Source organism: Myotis brandtii, unplaced genomic scaffold (assembly GCF_000412655.1).
Source record: "Myotis brandtii unplaced genomic scaffold, ASM41265v1 scaffold18, whole genome shotgun sequence".
Taxonomy (NCBI): domain Eukaryota; kingdom Metazoa; phylum Chordata; class Mammalia; order Chiroptera; family Vespertilionidae; genus Myotis; species Myotis brandtii.
This window is the reverse complement of record NW_005356674.1, coordinates 10,583,805-10,608,947: the sequence shown is the minus strand read 5'-3', so window position 1 is coordinate 10,608,947 and position 25,143 is coordinate 10,583,805. Positions and strand designations below refer to the sequence as shown.

The 25,143-nt window shown below is 37.9% G+C and overlaps 1 protein-coding gene across 2 annotated transcripts in view; it reads right to left on the bottom strand.

Annotated features, from left to right (window-relative positions):
- The window catches only part of RAB5A (RAB5A, member RAS oncogene family), a 27,346-nt gene extending 2,203 nt beyond the window's left edge, over positions 1–25,143 (bottom strand). Inside the window, exons 1-5 of one of the 2 annotated variants that reach the window (XM_014537578.1) lie at positions 24,867–25,143; positions 6,175–6,326; positions 5,737–5,859; positions 3,957–4,050; positions 1,415–1,578 (exon numbers count right to left, since the gene is read on the bottom strand). In XM_014537578.1, the coding sequence (XP_014393064.1) occupies positions 1,556–1,578; positions 3,957–4,050; positions 5,737–5,859; positions 6,175–6,326; positions 24,867–25,029 (555 nt within the window). In that variant the 5' untranslated portion in view covers positions 25,030–25,143 and the 3' untranslated portion in view covers positions 1,415–1,555. Of the gene's footprint in view, positions 1–1,414; positions 1,579–3,956; positions 4,051–5,736; positions 5,860–6,174; positions 6,327–24,866 lie in introns of those variants that run through there. The other variant, XM_005863635.2, reaches the window with a different exon arrangement.

Below are 25,143 nucleotides of genomic sequence, written 5' to 3'. Positions count from 1 at the left end.
GAAATTAACAGCCATATTGGTCTAGAAACGTTCAACATAATTTTTTTCCATTTGTACAGGGGTAACACACTGTATTAAATATGTAAGGTCTTAATTTACATGGGTTTGATTACAGAAACTAATAAAGTATTCTCTAAATAAAAAAAAAACACAAAAAAACTTAACACTAAATTTGCATACTGCAGGCTAGTGGGGCAGGGCCTCACCATCCGCCGCCTGCCCCAACCGCAGGATTGGGCCTGCTGTGTGCGACCCGGGGAGGTGGGGCAGGCACCGCGGGATCGGGCCTGCCATCTGCCACCCGGGAGCGGGCCTAAGCCAGGAGGTGGTTTTCGCCTGAGGGGTCCCAGACTGTGAGAGGGCACAGGTCGGGCTGAGGGACACCCCCCTCCCCCAGCCAGTGCACAGATTGTTGTGCACCGGGCCTAAACCTAAGCGGCCAGTTGGTATGACACACACTGACCACCAGGGGGCAGACACACAACACAGGAGCTGCCCCCTGGTGGTCAGTGTGCTCCCACAGTGGGAGCACTGCTCAGCTGACCGACAGGACAGGTGCCAAACGCTGGGCTCAGGATCATGATGGGCGAGCTGCAGTGACAGTAGGTGCAGCGGGGCCGGGATGAGTGGGAGCCGTGCGGCACTGGCCCCTCCCCAGCCACCTGCTGCTTTGCACACTACTACATCCCTCAGGGGATGTTAGACTTCCGATTTCGGCCTATCCCTGCAGGCCCCACTGAGGGACCCCACCAGTGCACAAATCTGTGTACTGGGCCTCTAGTAAGGTTTGTAAAGTTCAGCTTCTATCAATGTTCTCTGGACTGCTACAAGCACATTTTGGAATAAGTTAGGATATAAACAAATAGCATTACCATCACCCCAGAACTTGTCCTCTGCTGTGCAATCTAATTATTACCAAATTATAACAGATCACACCTCCTATTTTCTTCCTACCTTGCAGAGATTTTACCCTTCAAATATCTACCGTTTTCCTTTCTTGTAACTGAGTAAGAATACTAATGTGGTTCACAAGTAATTCTACTTAATGCAAGTGGGGCTCTCTCAAAAACCATTTCCCAATTTTGAGACATATGAGCATGGCTTGCCTCATTTGAACAAAGCCCCTGAACCAGCAGTTATGGCTTTAGCTCTGCTATACTTGGTACAATGCTGTTCTCTGTAGCACTGCACCTGCTGATTAGATGTCAGCTGCTTGGAATCTGAAGATCCTTATATGCTGGGTTCATGAAATAATAAAACGTCTCTAAGAGTACAGATTGTAAGGGTAGCTAGACACACTGGTCTCTATCAACCTTGGGGATGGACTACTATGGTAAGACTCTAACTTAATCTTAGCTTTGGCTAAGCTTACACAAAAGTTAAACATGCTCTACTTCAAAATCTGAACGCCTAATTGTGTCTTGGATCTTCTATCCTTTATTTGTTGTAATATTCCACATCAGCATTAATAATCTCTAGAATTCTATATGCTGGGCTGGGCAATGGATCGGGAAACCAGGAACATCAAGGTTTGGGAAGAAAAGCCATCATCACCTTAGGGTACTTCTCTAGGAACTGCTGTATAGATGGTAGGGTAAATGATAATAAAACAATACATTTCCAGTCAGCTGTATTCACAAAGCTTCATAGGACAAAGAGTAGGCTACCATTATAAACTTTATTATAATTATGTCAAGTTAGGTTTCTGACTGAGTGACCATTTTCACTTTAGCAGGGCTTCCTGTAATTAGATATGAGTGAAATCAGGAGGCTGAAGGAAATAAACCAGAATGGTTAATTTTTACTGTGATGATAAACCAAAACACATTTTGGGGATTTCAAAAGAAGCTGTCTCCTGCCCTAACCGGTTTGGCTCAGTGGATAGAGCGTCGGCCTGCGGACTCAGGGGTCCCAGGTTCGATTCTGGTCAAGGGCATGTACCTTGGCTGTGGGCACATCCCCAGTAGGGAGTGTGCAGGAGGCAGCTGAACGATGTTTCTCTCTCATCGATGTTTCTAACTCTCTATCCCTCTCCCTTCCTCTCTGTAAAAAAAAAAATCAATAAAATATATATTTCAAAAGAAGCTGTCTCCTATCTTATATCTTACTGAATGTCACCAAAGTGAAACTGGTACTATCTGTTTTGTACATAGATAACCAGCTTACCAATCTGTCCCTAAATTGATTAGGATTGTGAGAAAAGAAAAATTCTAGATCAAGTTAATGAAAATGAACAAGAAAAGAAGCCACTCAAGACCTTATAAAATTAAAAGCAGATGATAAATTTATTTTAAACTCTTCCACGAGATAAGTGTACTCCCTTTGGGAAGTCACCAAAGTAAAAATATGAGTGTACTGTGTGATTTAAGCTATAATCTGGTAAAAGAAATGGCCTTTCCATTTCTTTCAAGGAAAGAAACATTCTAATTTCAGAACAGTAATCAAAAGTTCTACTATGTAGGCTACTTTCTGACTGGAAAAATGACCTTACTAGTACTTCTAAATAAAAAATAAAAATTAAATAAATTAAATTAAGACTCCTCTGGTAGTCCCGTCCTCCCCCCCGCCCCCGCCGGTAGTCTTAATACCATCAGAAAACTTTAAAGTTCAGCCTGATTTAAAGGACTTATTATTTTGTTTTCTTTTAACTTTCCAGATGTGGTTCAGGGTGTCCCCCATCCCATTTATAAAAAGAGCGTATTGTCCACAATCCTTCACAACTGTGCTGGCTAGCATTTCCCTAATAAATACGAGCCTGAGTTTCTCAGGAAAATATTTTACACAGCAAACAGTTTTTTCTAAATGAGCCACCATTAAACTCTTTCCCTTAGTTCCAGTTATTATGACAGTACTTGCAACTTTTACTGAGTTTTTTTTTTAAGCTCTTAAATGGTTAATTGGTATGACTTCAATATAAAAGAGTATTTCTTATTTGGGGATAGGAATGCGGACACTCAGTGATCATTGCTATTTAATAAAAGATGTTATGGGACAAGAAGAGTGCTGGCACATGAATAGAGTGGAGGCAGAAAATTGTGAGAGCCACCTAAGTAGACCCTTCCCATAGAATCTGCACCTTAAAACTAATGGAAGTAGGTTAAAGTCAATAGAAATACTTTTATTTTTGTTATAGACAGAAACTTCCTTATTACTATTCCAACTTCATTACTCCAACAATGGTAGAATAGCAATCATCATCAGTTTAAAGTACCTTAAAGGAAAGGTAAGAGTGCTGCATAGGATCGAATGAGCATTGAGGTCACATAAAGCATAGATGGTGTTTTGTTTTTCCTCTTTCTCTCTGTGTCTCATGCTTTGAAACTTTATTACAATATCTGCATTAAAAAATACGGCTCTAAGTTTATTACCTTTTATTTAAAAAGTATAACCTAATAGAAAAACACACACTTTATCCTCAGTGAAATCTTTAGAAAATCTATTACCGCAAAGTCCAGGCTTCCATAGTTTCAGAAGAAACTATGCTTAAAGTATTACAACCTAATAGATAATAATCTCTCCAATTTGACAATATTACTAAGTAATGAATGTCTGGTCAAAAGGATCTAAAATAGTTGTAGAATCAATTAAAAAAAAAGAAAAGAAGGAAAATTGAAGAATTTTTTAAAAAGAAGAGTCAAACTAGCCCTGGCTCAGTTTGGTTGGGCATTGGTCATCTCAGGTACCAAAAAGAATGCCAGTTTAATTCCTGGCCAGGGCACATGCCCAGGTTGCAGTCTCGATCCCTGGCAGGGAGCATGCAGGAGGCAGCTGACAGATGTTATACTCTCACATTGACGTTTTGATTTTTTTTTCTCTCCCCCTCTCTCTAAAAACCAATTAAAAAAAAACATAGAAAATTTTAAAAATAAAAATATTTTTAAAATAGAGTCAAACGAAAAATGTTCCAGTATAATTTGTTTTGCCTATATTTGTAGTTTGAAAAAAGTTCATCTTACCTATTGCCATGAATATTTCATTTACATTCATTGATGTTTTAGCTGATGTCTCCATGAATAATAAACTGTTGTCATCTGCATAGGACTGTGCTTCCTGTTTATAGAACAAATAAGAGGCTTCCTTATTACTACTCCAACTTAATTACCTACAACCAATAATTACTAGGTAAAAGTAAAACAAAGATAATGGCATTGTGTAATTTTCTTTTTGCCTTAACTTGCACTATCCCAGCCTGATTAATCTGGTCTCACATTAAATCTGCTTTCCAGCCCTGGCCAGTGTGGCTCAGTTGGAAACACTAAAATGCTTTGGGTTTGATTCTGGTCAGGGAACATACATAGGCTTCAAGTTTGATCCCTGTTGGTGCACCTACAGGAAGGCAACTGATCGATGTTTCTCTCTCACATAGATGTTTCTCTCTCTCTCCTCCCACCCCCTCCTCTCTAAAATCAATGTGTGTCCTCAGGTGACAATTAAGTAAATAAATAAAAATAAAGTCCTTTAAATCTGCTTTCTAGAGTGGGAAAATTTTATCCTATTCTAAATATAAAATTTTCTTTGATCTCAATGGCAATTTTTTTTTTTTAACAGCAAAGGTGGAAATTTATTGAAGAACAAGTACACACTCTCATGTGGGGAGGGGGAAAGAGTACCCTCAATGGCAAATTTTACTTATGCTCATCATTTGCAATAAAGTCAAAGGGAAACCAAATATATAATACTGCCTTCAACCACTAAAAGGCACTCTGATATTTAATTCTAAATGAGTTTTGTAAGCAACATTTTAAATTTGAATATATTATGAACCATTCCTTTGAAAATTGTTACTAATCTACATTTTTGTCATGCTTTACAGTTTACATGTATTATTGCCTTTGATCCTCACAGCTGTTGTAAAGAGCAACCAATTATCTTTCCCATTTGACCAAGAAAAAAAATGAGGTAATAAGGTTCCTTTGAACTGTAATGTGATAGAACCACTTTTGACTATAATTTACATGCTATATCTACCACTTTATGCTGGGGAGTAATATATGATACCATAACTGACATGGTTGTCACCAGAACCAAATGAACTCTGTATGCTCAGCTTCACACCTAATGATGTAAGAACCATTACTTCCCTTTCTCCATATCTAGCCATCACCGAAAAAGAAAAATTCCCTTTACTGATGTTGTACATATAATGGCCACAACCAAACTTCTCTAGTAGAGAAGCTGACAAACAAGAGAGCAGAAGTTTTAAAATATCTACTTAAAGACATTTGCTTTATTTTAAAAGATTGTACTTTCTCTATTTTACAGCAGGGACCATTCCTAAATAGCTCTATTTGATAACATACAAACTGGATTTTTTGAGCCTTTTTTTTAAGGCCCCTTTAAGAACAACCACATGAGTGTAGGTTATGTGTACCGCAAGTGTGTGGGTATATCTGGGTATGCACATGTGTGTTGATATATATATTATTAAATAAACAGGAAAAGGTTAGGAAGGGTAGGATGCAATCGGCTTTTACTTATTTCTGCACTATTTGCAAAAAATTACTTTGTAATTGTTTAGGTCAACAAAATTTGAATCTATCTATATATATTACAATTATGTAAAGACATTAAAAGATTCAGGTTTATCATGAGGAGCATTTTATTACATACAGTGTATCACATGTGTTCAATACATTTTATTTACATGGTTTTAAAATTATAACTATAATTCAAGTATGGATACAGAAGAATTTACAATAAATATGTGTCTTCAAATATAAGTTAAATTCAACATACCTGGAAATCAACAGCTCTTTTATTTGCAAGGTCAGCCTTGTTTCCTGATAAAGCTATTACAATGTTAGGACTGGCTTGCCTCTGAAGTTCTTTAACCCAATTTTTGGCTCTGGCAAAGGACTCCTGGGAAACAAACAAAAAAACCCCAGCTACTTTCAGGCACAGGATCAAAAAATGGCCAGGGAGAGTCTTTGTGAGACAAGGCTTTAAACTGTTCAAAGTGACGCTGGGAAAGAAATTCTTAGGCCCTTTGAATTATTTAAGATACTTTCATCTTTTTTTTTTTTAAATCAACTTTTCTAATTCAAAAGCTTTATGGAGAAATGTCATGCTTGGCTATAAAAAAAGGATTTAAAAAGATCTTATCTCTAATCAAAATTCTAAATATCAGAAACGGACATTCAAACTAGTTCCATGATATTATGCATTTCTACTTACCTCATTTGTGATGTCATACACAACTATGGCTGCTTGTGCTCCTCTGTAGTACATCGGTGCTAGGCTATGGTATCGCTCTTGACCAGCTGTATCCCATATTTCAAACTTTACTGTTGTGTCATCAAGACACACAGTTTGCGTTAGAAAAGCAGCTGAAAGAAGAAAATGTTTGCAGTAAGTTTATCATTTTCCCCCCTAAAATTTTCGTAATACAGAAAACACCTGAAAACCTGATATATTATTGCGTACCCAGTTAACAGTGGCTTTAAATACTTGTAAGATCTGTGCTTCATAGCTGAATATATGTGCTTACATATAAGAACTTTATAAAATCAGCTTGAAAGTCTCTTCTACATTAAGTTTACTGTAATAAATAAGCTTAATACATTTCTTAAAGTGTCTTACAAACTGTAACTTTAAAACTGTAAAACATGTTGACCACTGTCACCCCAATAAATTTAATAAAAACAAACTAAAAAACAATTCAAGAAATACATTTATTAATATTCTTGAAAATGGGAGGGGGGAAATCAGCATACCTGTAACTATCATATATATTGCCAAACTATAGCCCCCTGGCTCCATTCTCCTGGTTATTAATGGTATACTCTAGGGCAGTGGTCGGCAAACTCATTAGTCAACAGAGCCAAATATCAACAGTACAACGATTGAAATTTTTTTTGAGAGCCAAATTTTTTAAACTTAAACTATATAGGTAGGTACATTGTTATTAACTTAATTAGGGTACTCCTAAGCTGGCCTTTGCTAAAAACGTCCTCAATCTGAGGTACGTTCGCTGAGGTCGACCCCCTCCAACTCTCCCATCCACACTCGTCTTGTATACTTGTTTCAGAGTTGGATGGGAGAGTTGGAAGGGGTGGACCTCAGCGAACATACCTCAGAACAATGTACCTCCCCTGCGCTGAGTATCCCACGGCCTGCCTGCGCCTCGTCTCCCGTCTCCCGTCTCCCGACAGACCGACACCCCCCACTTCTTCTAACGCCACTTCTTCAAAATAGACTCGCCCAGGCCGAAAACCGACTTCTGCACATGGGCCACAAAGTTTCAATCGCACTGTACGTGCGTGCCCGCACGTGGTATTTTGTGGAAGAGCCACACTCAAGGGGCCAAAGAGCCGCGTGTGGCTCTTGAGCTGCGGTTTGCCGACCCCTGCTCTAGGGATTTACCCAGTTCATTACCACTAAATTCATATTTTTGTTATATTATTCCTTTAAAACATTGACACCTTGATTTTTATAATCATTAGCTCAAGCTACACTTAATTTGCTAAACATAGTTTCAATATTAATTCTTAGCTCTTTCATTACTTGCCATGAACATTTTTTTGGGATTTGTACCTTTTCATCTTTTCCCTCAGATTTTAATTTTAACAATAAAGTATCATTTTATAATGGTATTTTTGTTTTTGAAATTGAGATTGCTGTCAAATCTACAAAGTACCACTTGTTTTCTGAATTGCTTCATGAGAACAGTATAAAGTAAAATATCTATTACAAGTATACTTCTCTTGGCTCTATGAATAGCCATCAGTAAAGGCACCACAATGGATACTTACGAAAAAAAGTATGATTTATAAAAGGTAGGTTATAATCAAGTGGATTAACTTTAAAATAATGTGAGAGTAAACGTCTAACCACAGCTAACTGCACTAAAGATATTTATGAACAAGATCTACACACACCCATTTTTAGCAGCATACTGGCCAATAACCATACCTATAGTTCCTTTTGTTCATTAACTTTGGTAGTTAAATTCCTGCAGTTCTAGCATTCATCTTATTATGTTCCTCACTTTTTAAAAAATATGTATTTTTATTGATTTCAGAAAGGATGGGAGAGATCAAAACATCAATGATGAGAGAGAATTACTGATCCACTGCCTCCTGCATGGTCCTAACTGGGACTGAGCCCACAACCCAAGCATGTGCCCTGAGTGGGAATCAAACCGTGACCTCCTGGTATACAGGTTGATGGTTAACCACTGAGCCTCTCCAGCCTTGGCTGCTCCTCACTTTTACTTTCAGCTCAAGGTGTGATCTTCAACTCCTCCCCAAAGAGCATGGAAGAAAGTTATTAAAATTTCCTAAAACTGGTCTATCTTGCAAGAAAATTATAATCAATTTTTGTAAACTGTACCAATTTATCTGATGGTGTCAATCCTTTGTAAGAGATTCACTAGTTAATATGAATATGCTGACTGAGCCAATTATAATTAGATATTATATATCATATTCGATATAACATTTATTTTTCTTGCTATTTTTAAAAATATATTTTATTGATTTTTTACAGAGAGGAAGGGAGAGGGATAAAGAGTTAGAAACATCGATGAGAGAGAAACATCGATCAGCTGCCTCCTGCACACCTCCAACTGGGGATGTGCCCGCAACCAAGGTACATGCCCTTGACCAGAATCAAACCTAGGACCTTTCAGTCCGAAGGCCGACGCTCTATCCACTGAGCCAAACTGGTTAGGGCCTTGCTATTTTTATTAGGTCAATTGGTTCCTGGCTTCAGTATCAGCACCTATAATATTAATTTTGCAGACATTACAATTGGAAATGTATTTTGAGCTACATTCTAATGAATATTTCTGTGAATTCTCACAAATGTAGCCATATTTAAAATATACTTATTAATCAAGCCTCTTTTACAACACTAGCAGTAACACCCATTTTCTATAATCCTGTATTTATTGTAAAGGATACCGAGAAAGCACTTTTTAAACTTTCATGAATGGCTCTTCCATAGAATCAATAAATATTTTTAAGCACTTAAAATTTAGCCTCTAACAGTATCCCTTTTTCAATAAAAGGGAAAAACAAAGGAATGGATCACAAAATATAAGCCTTTTCTCAAGTAAAGTTTGATGAAACTAAGAAAAATTTAGTTATAATTTGCAATTCAGACTTTGTTTTCTCTTTTTTATGACCACAAAGTACACTGGCAGTAAAAACATTCACTTACACTTTTGTAAGTCAACTCTAGACTCAGGGAAATAAGTATTAGTTAAAGTTGCCTTAAAGCATATATAATCTGATTCTCAAACCGTTTACATATATCGCAAAAGGCTACTGATATTTTTTATTAATGCATGTACAAAAAGAAAAACAAATGTAACCTGAACAATAAAGATTTAATTAAAAAAAAAAATACATTAAAACACACACACACACACACACCATGACCAAATAGAGCTCTTTCAGAAACACAAAGCTATTACACCAGGCTACAAAAGAAAAACTGTGTTTTATTTAAGAATTAGAGGCAACATGCATTCCTAATATACATACAGGATTTTCCCCTTAAAATTTATCAAGTGTCCACTCCATCCTTAAGTCTGAAATCAGCAAAGCTCTTAGGCAGTCTCTCTAAATCTAGAAACCAAACAAGGAAGTCCACCATCACAATTATTTATCATCTGGGATATCCATATAAAAGTAGTAAATTATTGGAAAGAGACAATTATTTGGAAGACAGGACTGCCATGAAAATCCAAAGGCATCAGCTAATGTAAAATGGATAACGAGTTCTTTAAATTGACTAGAACAGACCTTACCATGCACTGCCAATAACCAGGTTTTTAGTATTATGCTGATGGATCCCAATCATATTAACACAGAACAAGAACAAGCAATTCCCTAGATTCCTCTTAGAAACCACTCTTCATCCCACACCATCAAGTAGCTCCTACTTCTGTGCTCCCAGACTTCACTGTGCAATAACGTACTTCATAGTTTTTTATAATCTGTTAAAAAAGATATTATCTTTTTCTTTTCCTAGACTGGAAGTTCCTTGAGAAATTACTCTTAGTTATTCTTCTCCACATACAACATCTAATATAAATCCCAGTTCATATAAATATTCAAAATGTTTGCTAAAAGATGTTCATATAAGTTATGTGGAATTATTTTTGGTCTACTTTAGATAACATCTGAATAGACAGTTCCCAAATGAGAAAAAACAGGCATTTCAAAAAGCATCTATTCATGTTACTATATAACTAACAATCTCAAGCATAATATCATCAAAATCTTTTTAACTTGATAATACCATATTGTTGCTCATGGTATGATGAAAGCATAATTTTGGGAGAGGAGAAAAAGACCAATTATTACAGGCCAAGGGAATGAGTTTTAGGATACATCTAAAACACATTAAAATAATAAAAGTGTTGTAGTGCCACAAGAACAAATATTATGGGAATAGGATAACTCAGTATTATAAACATTACATATTGCAAGACCATCATGATTCCCTAAATTTCTCAAGTTTTCAAATACTACTAACTACAGCATTTAACTTCCCATAAAATTCAGTTAAGTATAGCTGACGTCTTCAAACCTTAGTGCTTGTAAAAATACATTACTTGTCGATTACAAAGTTATAAAAATAAATTCTGGCACTCAAAATATAACTACATCAATACTGTTAGCAACATTAACTAACCACAAACTTACCTGAATCTGCAAAACCACTTTAATATATCCAAAACGTCTACTTTCTGGCTAAGAACCATCACTTTCTTAGACCTCTTCATTTTCTCTTCACTTCCATCACCAGCACTAGCAGTTGGTTTTCTTTTCGGGCCCACATTTCACAAAGAAACAGCTTTTATCACTTCGAGAGTTACTGTGTACGCGACGACAAGTAGAGAAAAACAAAGCTGCGTTGAGATGTGGGTGCTGGCCTGTCTAATAGGCTCCCTTTTTGAGCTACATGATCAGTTCCTATTTGCAAGCCTGGCAGCAAGCAACAATTCAGTCTCAGGAAAACTACAAATTACTGCATCATAGACCTAATCAGCTGAGAATATCTAAAACTGTAAATGTTAAATCTGCTAATACCAAAGGCCTATAATCTAAGACCTTAATAAATAGTAATCAAGGAGTAGACACTGCAAAACAGTGGGCAGGGGAAAGACTATCCAAATCAATAGCATATCCAAAGGCCAACAACTCAAAAATAAAGTATAAACTAACAACTAAAATGATTCTACATGAATTAAACAGAACAGACTGAGGAACCAATACCACCCCAACCCTTAACAAATTATTTATTTATCAAATTTGATAGAATTACTTTATTCGAATTGACAAAAACAAAACTATGCCTATCAGTCTCAAATAAAAATTTGAGACTAGGTTTGCAAAGTTATGTATCATAGAATATCTTTAAGAAATTTTCTACAATGTTAACAGATTAATTTTTAATATGTGGGAATCTCATATAAATCTTACAAAAAATTACAAAAGCATCAAGGATAAATGTGTAAAAAAAAGGGGGGGGGGAGAGGGGGATGGCAAAAACACCCACTGCTAGTGATGCTGTACAAATGTTTTGGAAATAATTTTTTTTTTTAATCAGGTAAAGCCATGAAATGCTGGTACTTTGTTAACCTACTATATCATGGAATTTCCAAAATATGGTATGGTGGGCAGGGGCAGGAGAGTAGGTAGAACAAACCTTTGTTAAAAAAGTTGTAAACTATCTAAATGTGTAAGTGAAAAGACACCGGTGGCTTGGCAAGTGTTAAGTAGCAATTACATAAAAATATGGTTATAAAGTGACCAATTTAATTGCCATAAAGTAAAATATATAAGTTCCTTGTAAGGATAAGGTATATCTATATAAAAACACTAATAGAAAAGCAAACAGAAAAAACTAAACTAATAATAGTGTCCCCACAGTGGAATCATGACTGAATGTTCCCCCTATATAAAACTATCAGAAGTGGTGGATTTGAGAACCTATAAAGCTAAAAATTAAAAATATAAATTGCTATAATGAGGGGAAGGACCTTGTTTTACAGGGGGAAAGGATCTCAGAAGATCAGGAACTTGTGATCATCAAATCCAAGTCAGACATTGGAAGTGATGTGTAGAGAAAGCAAAGGTTTTGAGACCCAAATAATTCAATAAGAGTTCAATGGATCTGGATCAAATTTCATGATGAATATCCAATCAAGAAAAATAGCAGGAATTGACTGAGCAGTATCAAGAACCAGGTACCACCCTGGCCGGAGTGGCTCAGGTTGGTGGGATGTTTGTCCTGTGCAATAAAAGTTGCTGGTTTGATTTCTGGTCAGGGCACATGCCTGGGGGGCATGCAGGAGGCAGCCAATCGATGTTTCTTCTCCCCCCCCATCTAAAAACAAACAATAACAAAAAGACACACAATAAAAATTAAAAATCTACACTAATAAAAGACAAACATGCAAATTGACCATACCTTCACTATGCTTTAAGTCACGCCCACCAGCCAATCAGAGTGACTATATGCAAATTAACCCAACCAAGATGGCAGCCAGCAGCCACGAAGCTGGAGCAAGCAGGAGGCTTGCTTGCTCCAGTGATGGAGGAAGCCAAGCTTGCCGGTTGCCAAGGCGGCTCTGAGCTCCACTCAAAGCAACAAAGTTTCAATTATAGAAAGTAAATAAACCCCAGATACCTGCTTTTAGTTGCCTGTGGCCAGGGAGCTGGAGCGAGCAGGAGGCTTCCCTCCCACCCGCCATGGGCGGCTCTGAGCTCCTCTCAAGGCTACAAAGTTTCAATTATAGAAAGTAGATAAATGCCAGAATAAATAAAAAAAGAAAAAAGAAAAAAAGGAGAGGCTGGGAGCTTCCGTCGCCCGGGAGCTTGGCCAGCGTGAAAACGGCCCTCAGCCCCTCACCCAGAATGGCCAGGCATCCCAGTGGGGACCCCCCCCACTCTAAAGGGGTGTGGCTATCCTGAAAACAGCCATCAGCCCTTCACCCAGGCTGGCCAGGCACCCCAGTGGGGACCCTCACTCTGAAATGGGTGTGACCAGCCTGCAAACAGCCATCAGCCCCTCACCCAGACTGGCCAGGCACCCCAGCAGGACCCCCACCCTGATCCAGGACACCCTTCAGGGCAAACCACCCGGCCCCCACCCATGCACCAGGCCTCTATCCTATATAATAAAAGGGTAATATGCAAATTGACCTTAATAGCAGAACAACTGGGAATGACTGGTCACTATGACACACACTGACCGCCAGGGGGCAGACGCTCAATGCAGGAGCTGCCTCTGGTGGTCAGTGCACTCCCACAGGGGTAGCTCTGCTCAGCCACAAGCCAGGCTGACGGCTGCCAGTACAGCGGTGGTGGTGGGAGCCTTTCCTGCCTCCTCAGCATGTTAAGGATGTCCAACTGCAGCTTAGGTCTGCTCCCCGCTGGTAAGTGGACATCCCCAGAGGGCTGCCAGAGAGATGTCTGACTGCCAGCTTAGGGCCCGATCCCCCCGGGAGCGGGCCTAAGCCAGCAGGGGGACATCCTCTGAGGGGTCCCAGACTGCAAGAGGGCATAGGCCAGGCTGAGGGGACCCCCCCCCCCCAGTGCACAAATTTTTGTGCACCGGGCCTCTAGTAAAATAATAAAAAAAATCAGGTATTAAAGTTATCAGTAAAGTTAGAAGTTGGTTTTCTGGGAAAATAAGTATCAACAGTAACAATGTAATGTAATGAATTTTCTAATGCAGATGAGCACTGACTTCAGATGATAAAACGCGGAGGCTCTGGCTGGTGTGGCTCAGTGGTTGAGCATGGACCTATGAACCAGGAGGTCATGATTTGATTCTCAGTCAGGGCACATGTTTGGGTTGCGGGCTCAGTCCCATGAGGACAGTGCAGGAGGCAGCGGATCAGTAATTCTCTTTCATCATTAATGTTTCTATCTCTCCCTCTCCCTTCCTTTTTGAAATCAATAAAAATATTTTAAAAAACTGTACATAGAAAATAGATAAATGGTCTAGAGCTGACAACAGGCAAAATAAAAACTAAGGCCACTTTTATTGCACATTAAAATTGTATGTGTATATGGGGGAAGTACCCAGTAGATTATGGTAGCAAAGACCAGCCACATTTTCAGGGAAGAGTTACACTGAATTAATATGAGGAAGAGAAGGGGATACAAATAGATTAGGACAGAAAGCATACACATGTGACTAAACCAAAATAGAAAATATTGCAAAAGCCTGGCAACAAGATAAAGAAAGTTACTATTAATATATAAAATGATGGCAATATCCCCAAAAGTAAACCCATTTTATGAGATGATCTATAAACATTTATAATATAGGATTCATTCTTAAAAATCAATGATCCTCTTGCCCAGCAGGCGTGGCTCAGAGGTTAAGCATCGACCTATGAAACAGCAGGTCACGGTTCGATCCCCAGTGTGAGGGGTGCAGGAGGCAGCTGATCAATGATTCTCTCTCATCATTGATGTCTTGATCTCTCTTCTTCTCCGTTCTCTAAAATCAATAAAAAAATGTATTTTAAAAAATCAACAATCAAAAAAATAATTTAAAAAATCAATGATCATCTCATAAGGGATTGATATAATATAAAAAGAACTCCTCCAACTCAGCAACCCAAAAAACCCAAACCACCCAATTAAAAAATGGCCAAAGCACTTTAGTAGAATTTCTCTAAAGAAGAAACACAAATGGCAAAGAAGCATATGGAAAGATGCCCAACAACACTAATCACTAGAAAAATGAAAATCAATGCCACTTCACACCCATCAGGACAATTATTATCAAAACAGAAAACAAGAATTGGCAAGGATATGAAGAAATTAAACCCTAGTGCATTGATGATGGGAATGTTAAATGGTGCAACTGCTGTGAAAAGTGGTATAGATTCTTAAAAAAATATTAAGCATAAGACCCAGCAATTCCACTGCTGGGTATATACCAAAAAGATGTGAAAACAGGAACTTGAACAGATATTTGTACATTAATGTTCATAGCAGCATCATTCATAATAGCCAAAGGTAGAAGAAACACAACAGTCTGACAAAGGATGAATAGGTAAGCCAAATATGGTATATACATACAATAATATATTATGCTGCCTTACAGAGGTAGGAAATTCTGACATGTTACAATATGGATGAACTCTGATGACATGCTAAGTGAAATAGGCCAGCCTATTAAAAATGTAGCTCTAGGAATCTGATGTGAGAGAAATTATACAGTATACTGGACAAACACTGTATAATTTCTCTCACATCAGATCCCTAGAGCTAAATTCATGGACAAAATAGTATGGTATTTGCCACGAGAAGGGATAGGGAAAAAATGAGGAGTTATTCTTTGGGTACAGTTTTAGCTGGGGAAGATGAAAATGTTCTGAAGATGGACAGTAGTGATGGTTGCGCAACGTGAATGTACGTAATATCACAGAACTGTAAACTTAAAAATTGTTTAAAATGTAAATTTCATATTATCCATCATTCAGCAACATCTAAAGGTAATTGTTGCCAAATGAACTGCAATGTTAGGAACTATTAATGATACATAGGAGAGAGTCTGCATGAAGTCAAGCAAAACCAGGTGAAGATTAAGAATCATTTTTCCAACACTGTTAAAACTAATTCATGTGCTTAAAAAAAAAAAAAAAATCCTCAGATCCAGAGACATGGAAGCATGGAACAGAGTGTGGATATATGCATAACCCATGGACCCAGACAGTGGGGTGGTAAGGGTCTGGGGTGGGGGTAGGCTAGAGGGGGTTGATGGGAAAAAAGGGGGGACATATGTAATACTTCCAACAATAAAGATTAAAAATATTTAAAAAATTACACCAATTTGCGTGCGCGCGCACACACACACACAAATAAATACATACATACATACATACATTCATACATAAATAAATAAAATCCTCACCCAAGGATTAATTTTATTGACTTTGATTTTAGAGAGAGAGGACGCTAGGGATGGAGGGAGGCAGTGGGAGAGAGAAAGAGACAGAAACATCAGATTTGAGAGAAAAATTGGGTTGCCTACCATATGCACCCGACCAGGGATCCAACCCACAATGTAGGTATGTGGCCTGACCAGAAATGGAACCCACAACCTTCTGGTGTACTGGACGACACTCCCAACAAAACTGAGAAACCAGAGAGAGAGAGAGAGAGAGAGAGAAAGAGAGAGATAGAGATAGAGATATTGATTGATTACTATCGCAGCTTGACAGTTATTCTAAAAGGACACCCAACTCTCCTAAGGGAATTCACTTACCAGGACATAGTTTTAATAAATATACTCTTAACATCAACTGGAAAACAAAATCAGTCTTAGGAGTTTGCGTTTGGTTAGTATTAAGTTAGTGCCCCAAGCCTTATCACCCTAGAATGAGCTGATAATACCAGTATTTGAACCTTCAAGGCTAAGAGGACTAAAGGCCTCTTTACTTCACCAAAGGCACAATCCCTAAGTCTTTACTCACCAGATTGGATTTATATAACAAGGATGTAACAAATACAGAACAGGGAAGCAGAATGAAGGTACACTTTACAAAGAGAAAAGGTAAAAACATGTGAGAAAGGGGAGAGGTTATTTACAAGTTATTAACTAGTATCAGCTCCTCCCAAATATGAAGACAGAAAAAGTTAATAGAATTAGGTTAGCTTTAACGATTATGTCTATGAAAGACATTTTATCTACAGACAACAAATACTTTATTAAGTAGCTTGAATATTATTAAATTTCTATAATATGCAAGGAAAACATGACTCTGGTTTCTAGTTCCAGGTGTAAGGACCTTAGAAGTCACCACTTCACCCTGAAAAGAAGCAGAACAAACTGACAATCAACAACTCTTCTTAGATCTGTAAGACAAGTGAGGTCACAAACAATCTGCTACCCTCGAAACCGGAGAGATAGGCAAATATAGAAAATCACACCTCAGAGCAAAAACCTAAGGAAACCAGTGCTCAGGTAGGAAAACATGAACTGTAATTGACAAATTGCTGGAGGTAAGGTGCAAACAAGTCTGAGTTAAAAACTCCAGGGAAACCCAGTTTTAGTAGGGACCACCACACATTTTTGAATTTTACCTACAGGAACTTGACCAGGTTCTCACAGTAAATATCAGAGAAAAATCCTCTTGTACTCTTGGCAGGGTGAGGGAAAAGGACCCATTTTGAAATAAGGCCTTGAGGACATATTAATTGAAACCTCTAAAACTGAAAATATAAAGAGCGCAAAGTCAGAAAACAACAACTACAACAAAAAACCGCAGAACAGAATATCCAAGGAAAAATTATAGATCCAGGAAACTCAGAGAACGGCAAGGAAGATAAATGCTGAAATATCTACACTTAAGCCTATCATTTTCAAACTATAGAAAACCAAAAATAATGTGCAAGGATAGTGCCCACGCTATTTTGCAAAGGAAGCTTCTTTCCCCCTTCTCTTTGGTGATACCCTTTTTCTTTCTGACTCAAGAACCTAGCACTTAATACTTCCCAGACTTCAAGGGCATCTCCCAGACCTTTAAAACATTACTGGCCTTGAAAATGACTCTAATGTTTAGCAATAAACCCATCCACGAAGTGAGCTTAAAAATTCTAATATGGATCTGAAAATTTTACAACCCAAGAATGAAAAGGAGCAAATTAAAGAAGGGAGAAGAGACAGGGGAAGACTCTAACCCTAGAGTAATAACAGTTACAGGAAACTGTAGTCCCAGAACAAAATTATCTATGCCAAGCAATGCCCCCCAAAAGTAAGAGTACCTCTACAGGAGAAAAAAGAGATGAAAAGACTGAAATCCTTTTGATCCCACAATATTTAAATAAAATTATTTCTGGTTCAGTAACCACATCTAGAAATAGATCTTACAGAAATAAGTCCAGAGGGGGAAAAATTCCATGAATATATCCACTATTACATGATTACCTAAAAGAGCAAACAAAAATATAAACATTAACTGCCCAACAATAAGGGTATGGTTAAAAAATAAGGTAGAGTGTAAGTTTTAAAAATAAATATGACTACAATCCAGAGTTATTGAAAAATAATTACCATTAACAGATGAAATAGAATACTATAGTATTACTATTATGTGAATCTATATAAAATATCATAAAGTCATAAATAGTTCAGAGAGAAAGGAAATACAATAGGTTATAAAAATATGAAAGTTTACTTGACCTCACTCATAATATGGAAAATTTATACATAAAAAGTGCAGAGATCAATGCATATAAGAATAGAAAAGACTGACAAGTATGATGATACTTTGAGTTAATAAAATAGGGTTATAGGCATCCTATGCATTGCTGATGGGGACGGCAGTTTGGAAAATTTTATCAGAATTACAAATGTATATAACCTTTGACAGAGTAATCAACTTCTAGAAGTTTATACTACAGATATTTGAAATATGTGAGAAATGACTATGAATTAAGTTATTCACTGCAGCACTGTTTAGAGCCAAAAATACAAAACAATGTGCAAATCCAAAACTAGAGAACTGATTAAGTATATCCATGCAATTGCATACTGTTACAGCCAAGAAAAATGAGGATGCTTTTCATAAAATGACATGGAGAGAAACTTGGCAGACTATATTTTCCAACATGGTTGCAATAAGATTTCCCACAGTACACTATTCTCATAACACAACACTGAAAATTCCTCTCTTGAATCTGTTTAAGCTAGTGACTAGAACATGCCTGATACTATTTATGTGACTTTTGGGGCTAGGCCATAAAAGGTTATCCAGCTTCCACCTGGTACTTTTGGGACACTCATTCTTGAACCCAGCCATCATACTGTGAGGAAACCCAAGCCAGGTGGGTGAGACCACTTGTAAGTATTTTGGCTGTCAGCTCCAGGTGAGGTCCCAACAAACTGCCAGCATTAGCTGCCAGATATGTTGACATGATTTTAGCCCCAGACTGACTGCAATCCATGAGAGATCAGAAAACCACCTACTAAGCCCACTCAATCCCCAGTACATAGGAGAATAAAAACAGCAAATTAGTGAATCAAAAGAGTTCATTGAACAACATAAAAATGGAGGTAGTTCATTATAGGTAGAATTGGCAAAATCATTTTACTAAACAGCTTTAAACACTTCAGCACCACCAGAGGGCATCAATGAATTAAGTGAGATACAGTAAAAACTGTTTATGATCCCAATATGTGAAATAAATTTTAAGAGGGAAAAAAGGTTAACTTGTATTGATTGTATTGTTGAATGTGTCGGAGAGTACACACTTTAAAAGAAAGTTTTTGTATAACTAGAGGCCTGATGCACGAAATTTGTGCAAGGGGCTCGGCCCTCACAGTTGTGGTGGCTTGCCTCGGCCCTTGTAGCCCCCTCTTCATCCGGAAGGTCGTCCAGAAGGTTGTTTGGCTGTTTGGTCTAATTAGCATATTATGCTTTTATTATTATAGATATAGATATGGACGAGAGTACACACTTTACAAGTTGGCTCTAGAAGAATATTTATTTAGCTCAATCTGCTCAGTTTAAAAATCTGTACGCAGGGCTTATATAAGTGTTTATAAAAGGGTGCCAGGATTAAGAACCAAGCTTACTGTATCCTAAAAGAGCAAACAAAAAATATAAGACAATGTGTCTCCTAATTCATAGCAATGCTTAAGTAGCCACATACAATAACATTTTAGTCTGGAATACTGGAAAATAATTGATGTTAAGATTATTAAAAGATAACTTTAGATTGAATGGGTATAAATCTTTACAACTTTCTTGATTAATAAAATCTACCTAAAATACTGAATATGTACTTTCTAAAAGGAAATAAACTATATATATAAAAGCCAAGTGACCAGGACTGATTGCTATGGCATGCACTGCAGAGGAGCCCCGCCCCCTATTGGCCCCCATGGGGCGGGCTGGCCGGACCCAACCCATGCACTGGGCCTCTAGTATTATGCATAAAGATAATATTCTTTCACTGAAAGCCAAATGGTTAATTTACACAAATTCTAACTCTTGCTGTATCAGAAAGAACAATGAGTATTTCAAAACCATTTTTCTCACCAACCAAAAACCATATACTGGCCCCGCCCCCTATTGGCCCCCATGGGGCGGGCTGGCCGGACCCAACCCATGCACTGGGCCTCTAGTATTATGCATAAAGATAATATTCTTTCACTGAAAGCCAAATGGTTAATTTACACAAATTCTAACTCTTGCTGTATCAGAAAGAACAATGAGTATTTCAAAACCATTTTTCTCACCAACCAAAAACCATATACTGGTAGTCTGTCTCTAGGTCTTATGTCCTTTCTCAAAAGTGCTTTTAATCTAAAGTAATGTGCAGATGCAAAAAGATAAAGGCAAGTAAATAAATGCCCAGATTACAATTATACAAACAAGTCTTTCAGAATGGCAGTAGTAGAAAGTCTACTACTTCAGGAAAAACATGAGCTTTTCAGATTTAAATTTTCTAGCTGGCTTTTATTTCTCAGTTTAGGAAGCAACTTTAATATCTGCATACATGTAGTATTCCATTTAAATGTGTAATTTCTCCCTCTGAGAAAACTTCCACAAATAACTTAGTTGATGTGGGTGGCATACATTTAAAGTAATATACATGACTAACCACTTTTGTGAAAACTAATTAAGGGGGAGAAAATTATTAAGATTTTACCATACTTAGTTGTAAATACTCATGTTATATACTTGAATGAAACTGCAAAAACATCACTATTAGAAAAACTCAACTTTAGGATATAATTGCTTATAGTTTTTTAAACCTTATTTGTTCCTGTAATTTTTAATGAGAAGCTTTACATTATGCTAATCTGAGCATAAAATTCTTGAACACTGTCAAATGCTAAACTGAATGCTATGCACCAAGTAGAAGAGTCACAATTCCAAAATAATGGCATGTCATGACAATATAATGAAATATCATTAGTGATGAAAATGCCTCAGCAAAGGCCTGGCTGGTGGGGCTCAGTTGGCTGGAGTGTAGTCCCACATACCGAAAGGCTGCAGGTTCGATTTCCGGTCAGGGCACATACCTAGGTTGTGGGTTAGATCCCTGGTCGGGGCACATACAGAAGGCAGCCAATTGATTTTCTGTCTTATATCAATGTTTCTCTCCCCGCCCCCTGCCCCCACTTCCTTTCTCTAAAATCAATGGGCATATCCTCCTGTGAGGATTTAAAAAAAAAAAAGGACAGCAAAAATATATGTGATGAAAAAAAATAAAGTTATGTGATGGTAGTGGTAACGGCTAACATTTAATAAGCATTTTCTGAACTTAGGCATTGTGCCAACAAATATATATATATATACTTTTGTTTAATCCTTGCAAAAAGATCTTTCAAGTTAAGTACTACTATTTCCATTTCATAGAGGGAAAAATAAAGTTGGGTAAGACTTGCCTAAGATCACTGGTATATACTAGAGCTAGAATTTAAAATCAAACCAGGTGGATACAAAGTCTACCACTTTCTTTAAAAAAAAAATTCTTTATTGATTTCAGAGAGGAAAGGGAGAGGGGGAGGGGGAGACATCAATTATGATAGAGAATCAGTGATCAGCTGTCCCCTGCACTCCCCACACTGGGGATTGAGCCCGCAACCTGGGCATGTGCCCTCACCAAGAAGCGAACCATGATCTCCTGGTTCATAGGTCAATGCTCTACCACTGAAACACACTGGCCAGGCTGAAGTTGGTTTTAAAAGCCTTATTTGACCTGTATAAGCAGAAAATATTAAGAAAGCTTTACAGGCAGGAAGTAATAGTAATAATAAAAATAAAACCTTTTGGGAAATTCATTAACAAAATGTATGCAATATAATTGGTATTAACTAGAAAGGGAAATTATATATATATAACTAGTGGCCCGGTGCACGAAATTCGTGCAGAGGTGGGGGGGGGGGGGTCTGAGGGGGGGGTTCCCTCAGCCCAGCCTGCACCCTCTCCAATTGGGGCCAAAACCAGCAGTTGGACATCCCTCTCACAATCTGGGAACGCTGGCTCCTAACCACTCACCTGCCTGCCTGCCTGATCGCCCCTAACTGCCTCTGCCTGCCTGCCTCATCTCACCCCCAATAGCCCTCCCCTGCCAGCCTGATCTCGCCCCTCAACTGCCCTCCCCTGCCAGCCTGATCGCCCCTAACTGCATCTGCCTCAGCCTCTACCACCATGGCTTTGTCCGGAAGGAAGTCGGATGTCTGGAAGATGGTCGGTCGACCCGGTCTAACTAGCATATTACCCTTTTATTAGTATAAATTATATAGGATAGGATTGCTCAAATGGTGTGTGTGTGTGTGATCGCCCCTAACTGCCTCTGCCTGCCTGCCTCATCTCACCCCCAATAGCCCTCCCCTGCCAGCCTGATCTCGCCCCTCAACTGCCCTCCCCTGCCAGCCTGATCGCCCCTAACTGCATCTGCCTCAGCCTCTACCACCATGGCTTTGTCCGGAAGGAAGTCGGATGTCTGGAAGATGGTCGGTCGACCCGGTCTAACTAGCATATTACCCTTTTATTAGTATAAATTATATAGGATAGGATTGCTCAAATGGTGTGTGTGTGTGTGGGGGGGGAGCCTTTTTCAGCAGGAGGAGATGCTCTTTGCAGACAAAAATACATAATTCCTATACCTGGACCGAAAGCCTGCCATATGCACTATACTGCCAAACCGGTCATTAAAAAGTTGAACCGCTATCTTACACCTTACACCAAACAGCTGTTGCCCTTAAAACCCCTCCTCAGCCCCCACCTTAGGTTCTGCCTTCGCAGTTCACCCAGATTTGGTTCTGATTTCTATGCCAGTCAGTGTCAAAAGCTCCACCTCCTAGGCAGCCATCTTGTGAGGGCATGAGGATTAATTTGCATATCACCTCTTTATTATATAGGAGGATTATCAGAGAACATCTACATTTATGATGCCCTGATATGGGTTTATTTTTTTTTAAAAAACATACTTGAGATGTCATTAAGAAAAAATACGAGCCTCAGAGAGGACACCAAAAAAAAAAAAAAAAGAAAAGAAAAGAAAAAGTACATTTTGATGATGATCAGAGTATCCAAGACAAAAACAAAATGTCTACTCGCAGACTTCTCAGGCTCCAGCAAACTTTCCTAGGAATTAAATTCTGTACTACAGTATTTCAGTGTTTTGATTATTTTAATAATATGTACTGTGAAAGGGATGGGGGGGCTAGCATATAATAAGTCCCAAACCTATTGGGCCCAAGTATTTCTCCTAGAATACATGTGCACTTTGGGAAATGCTGCCACTGACAATCACTTGCTAAGAAACCAGTTACAATAACTAACTTTCTGCACCAGTTTAAGGTAGGTGGACATGACCTACAAGTCTTTAAACTATTCCTACTATGTCAGCCATTTAACTGTATTAACAAAGAATGCACAGTATATTGCTCATTAAATATTCTAAAAATACCAGCATTTTTGTGATTCAAAGTAAAAGCTCCATGATATGGACTACTTTTTCTTTTTTTTAAGAGGTTTTTATTGGTGTTTTTAGAGAGTGAGTAAGGGAGAAGGTGAGAGAGAGAAACATCGATGTGAATGAGTACCACAGGTCAGCTGCCTCCTGCATGTCCCCCACTGGGGATCCAGGCATGTGCCCTGACTGGGAATTGAACTGGCAACCTTTTCGGTGCACAGGATGACGCCCAACCAAATGAGCCACACTAGCCAGGGCTGGACTACATTTCTGATGCTCATCCATTACAAAAACACAAAACACTAAAATAACATAACACTATATGATTATACAAATGTAAGAGGTTGACAAATATACTGCTGAGTCTATTAAAGTGGGAATACTACCTATCTAGTGTATTTCTGTATACAGGGAAAATCCAGGAGGTGGTAGAGTTCTGGAATTTATCTTACTGGAAGGGTCTGAGACTATGAATAAAATTCTCAAGTGTACTTACTCGAGAATATACACTAAATGCACAGCATAAAATTATGCTTCTTGAAAGATGGAATCTAAGAAGCTGCTACATGACAGTGGGTATATGCCTTACATATTTCAAAACTTTGGCTTTTTAAATGTATAAGGTTAGAATAAATTCATATATATCTGAAAAAATATAGTATTGTTTAATTGCATACTCCTTGCAAAATATTGTGAATCTTAAAGCTTTTGTGGTTCCTCTGACATTATCTAATCCAAAGCTTCCTTTGACAGATGAAGTTAAGACTCCTCCCCCAAAAGGCTGTTCTGCACCACCGCTATATAGTTATGATTTCTTTGATTAAATTATTTAATGTTCTTTCTTCTAACCACAAAACTGAACGGTTAGTTGTCTCCTTTTTGTCCTACATATTACCTTCCTCTCATCTTGGTCCTACCAAAACCACTGCATGCAGTGCTTTTTCTACTTCTTCCCCCTCTTCATGTCCCTCTCCATTATAACTCACTTTTTCTCTTCCATCATCCTAGGAGCATTCTTAAACGAGTTTAATAAAATTTAATTTATTTTTACAAATTAGTGTAATTTACAAATATTTAGAATTAGAAGTTTAAGATTCTTTTACCATTCTAAAGCCAATAATTCAGCACACATCTGTATTAATTTGAAGAAGCTTATAATTATCAAGAAGTAGATACCAGATAAAATCTCGTTACTTGGGACATTAATTCTACTCTTGTCTACATCTGTATTTTAGCTCCCATACAATGATCTTAAGGATAACCAGAAAAATAAAAATGTAAAAACTATTATCTTAACAAGAATCAAGGTAAATTTTACAGCTTGAGGTATACTGAACAGCTCTTTTCTTCACTGTGTTACCTATTTAGGAATTCATCATCACACAACTGAAATTGCAAAATCATTTTTGCCAATGTGAGTCAATTAAATGAAGGGAAAAAAGAACATCTTACCCCCAATGGTACTCTCTTGAAACTCATGAAATTGGCCTTTCACAAAACGAAGGACTAGGCTTGATTTGCCAACAGCAGACTCGCCCAGAAGTACTAGTTTGAACTGGCATATTTTATTTCCAGTATTTGGCCCGTTGGGTCTTGTTGCTCCTCGATTAGCCATGTCCAAATTCGAAAGAAGTCCCTAATTTCAGTCTCTTAAATGAACTTCCAGGATGCAAGGTGTCAATTTTTTCTTTCTGGAGGCAAAGAAACCTATAAAGAAACAAATGAGTTA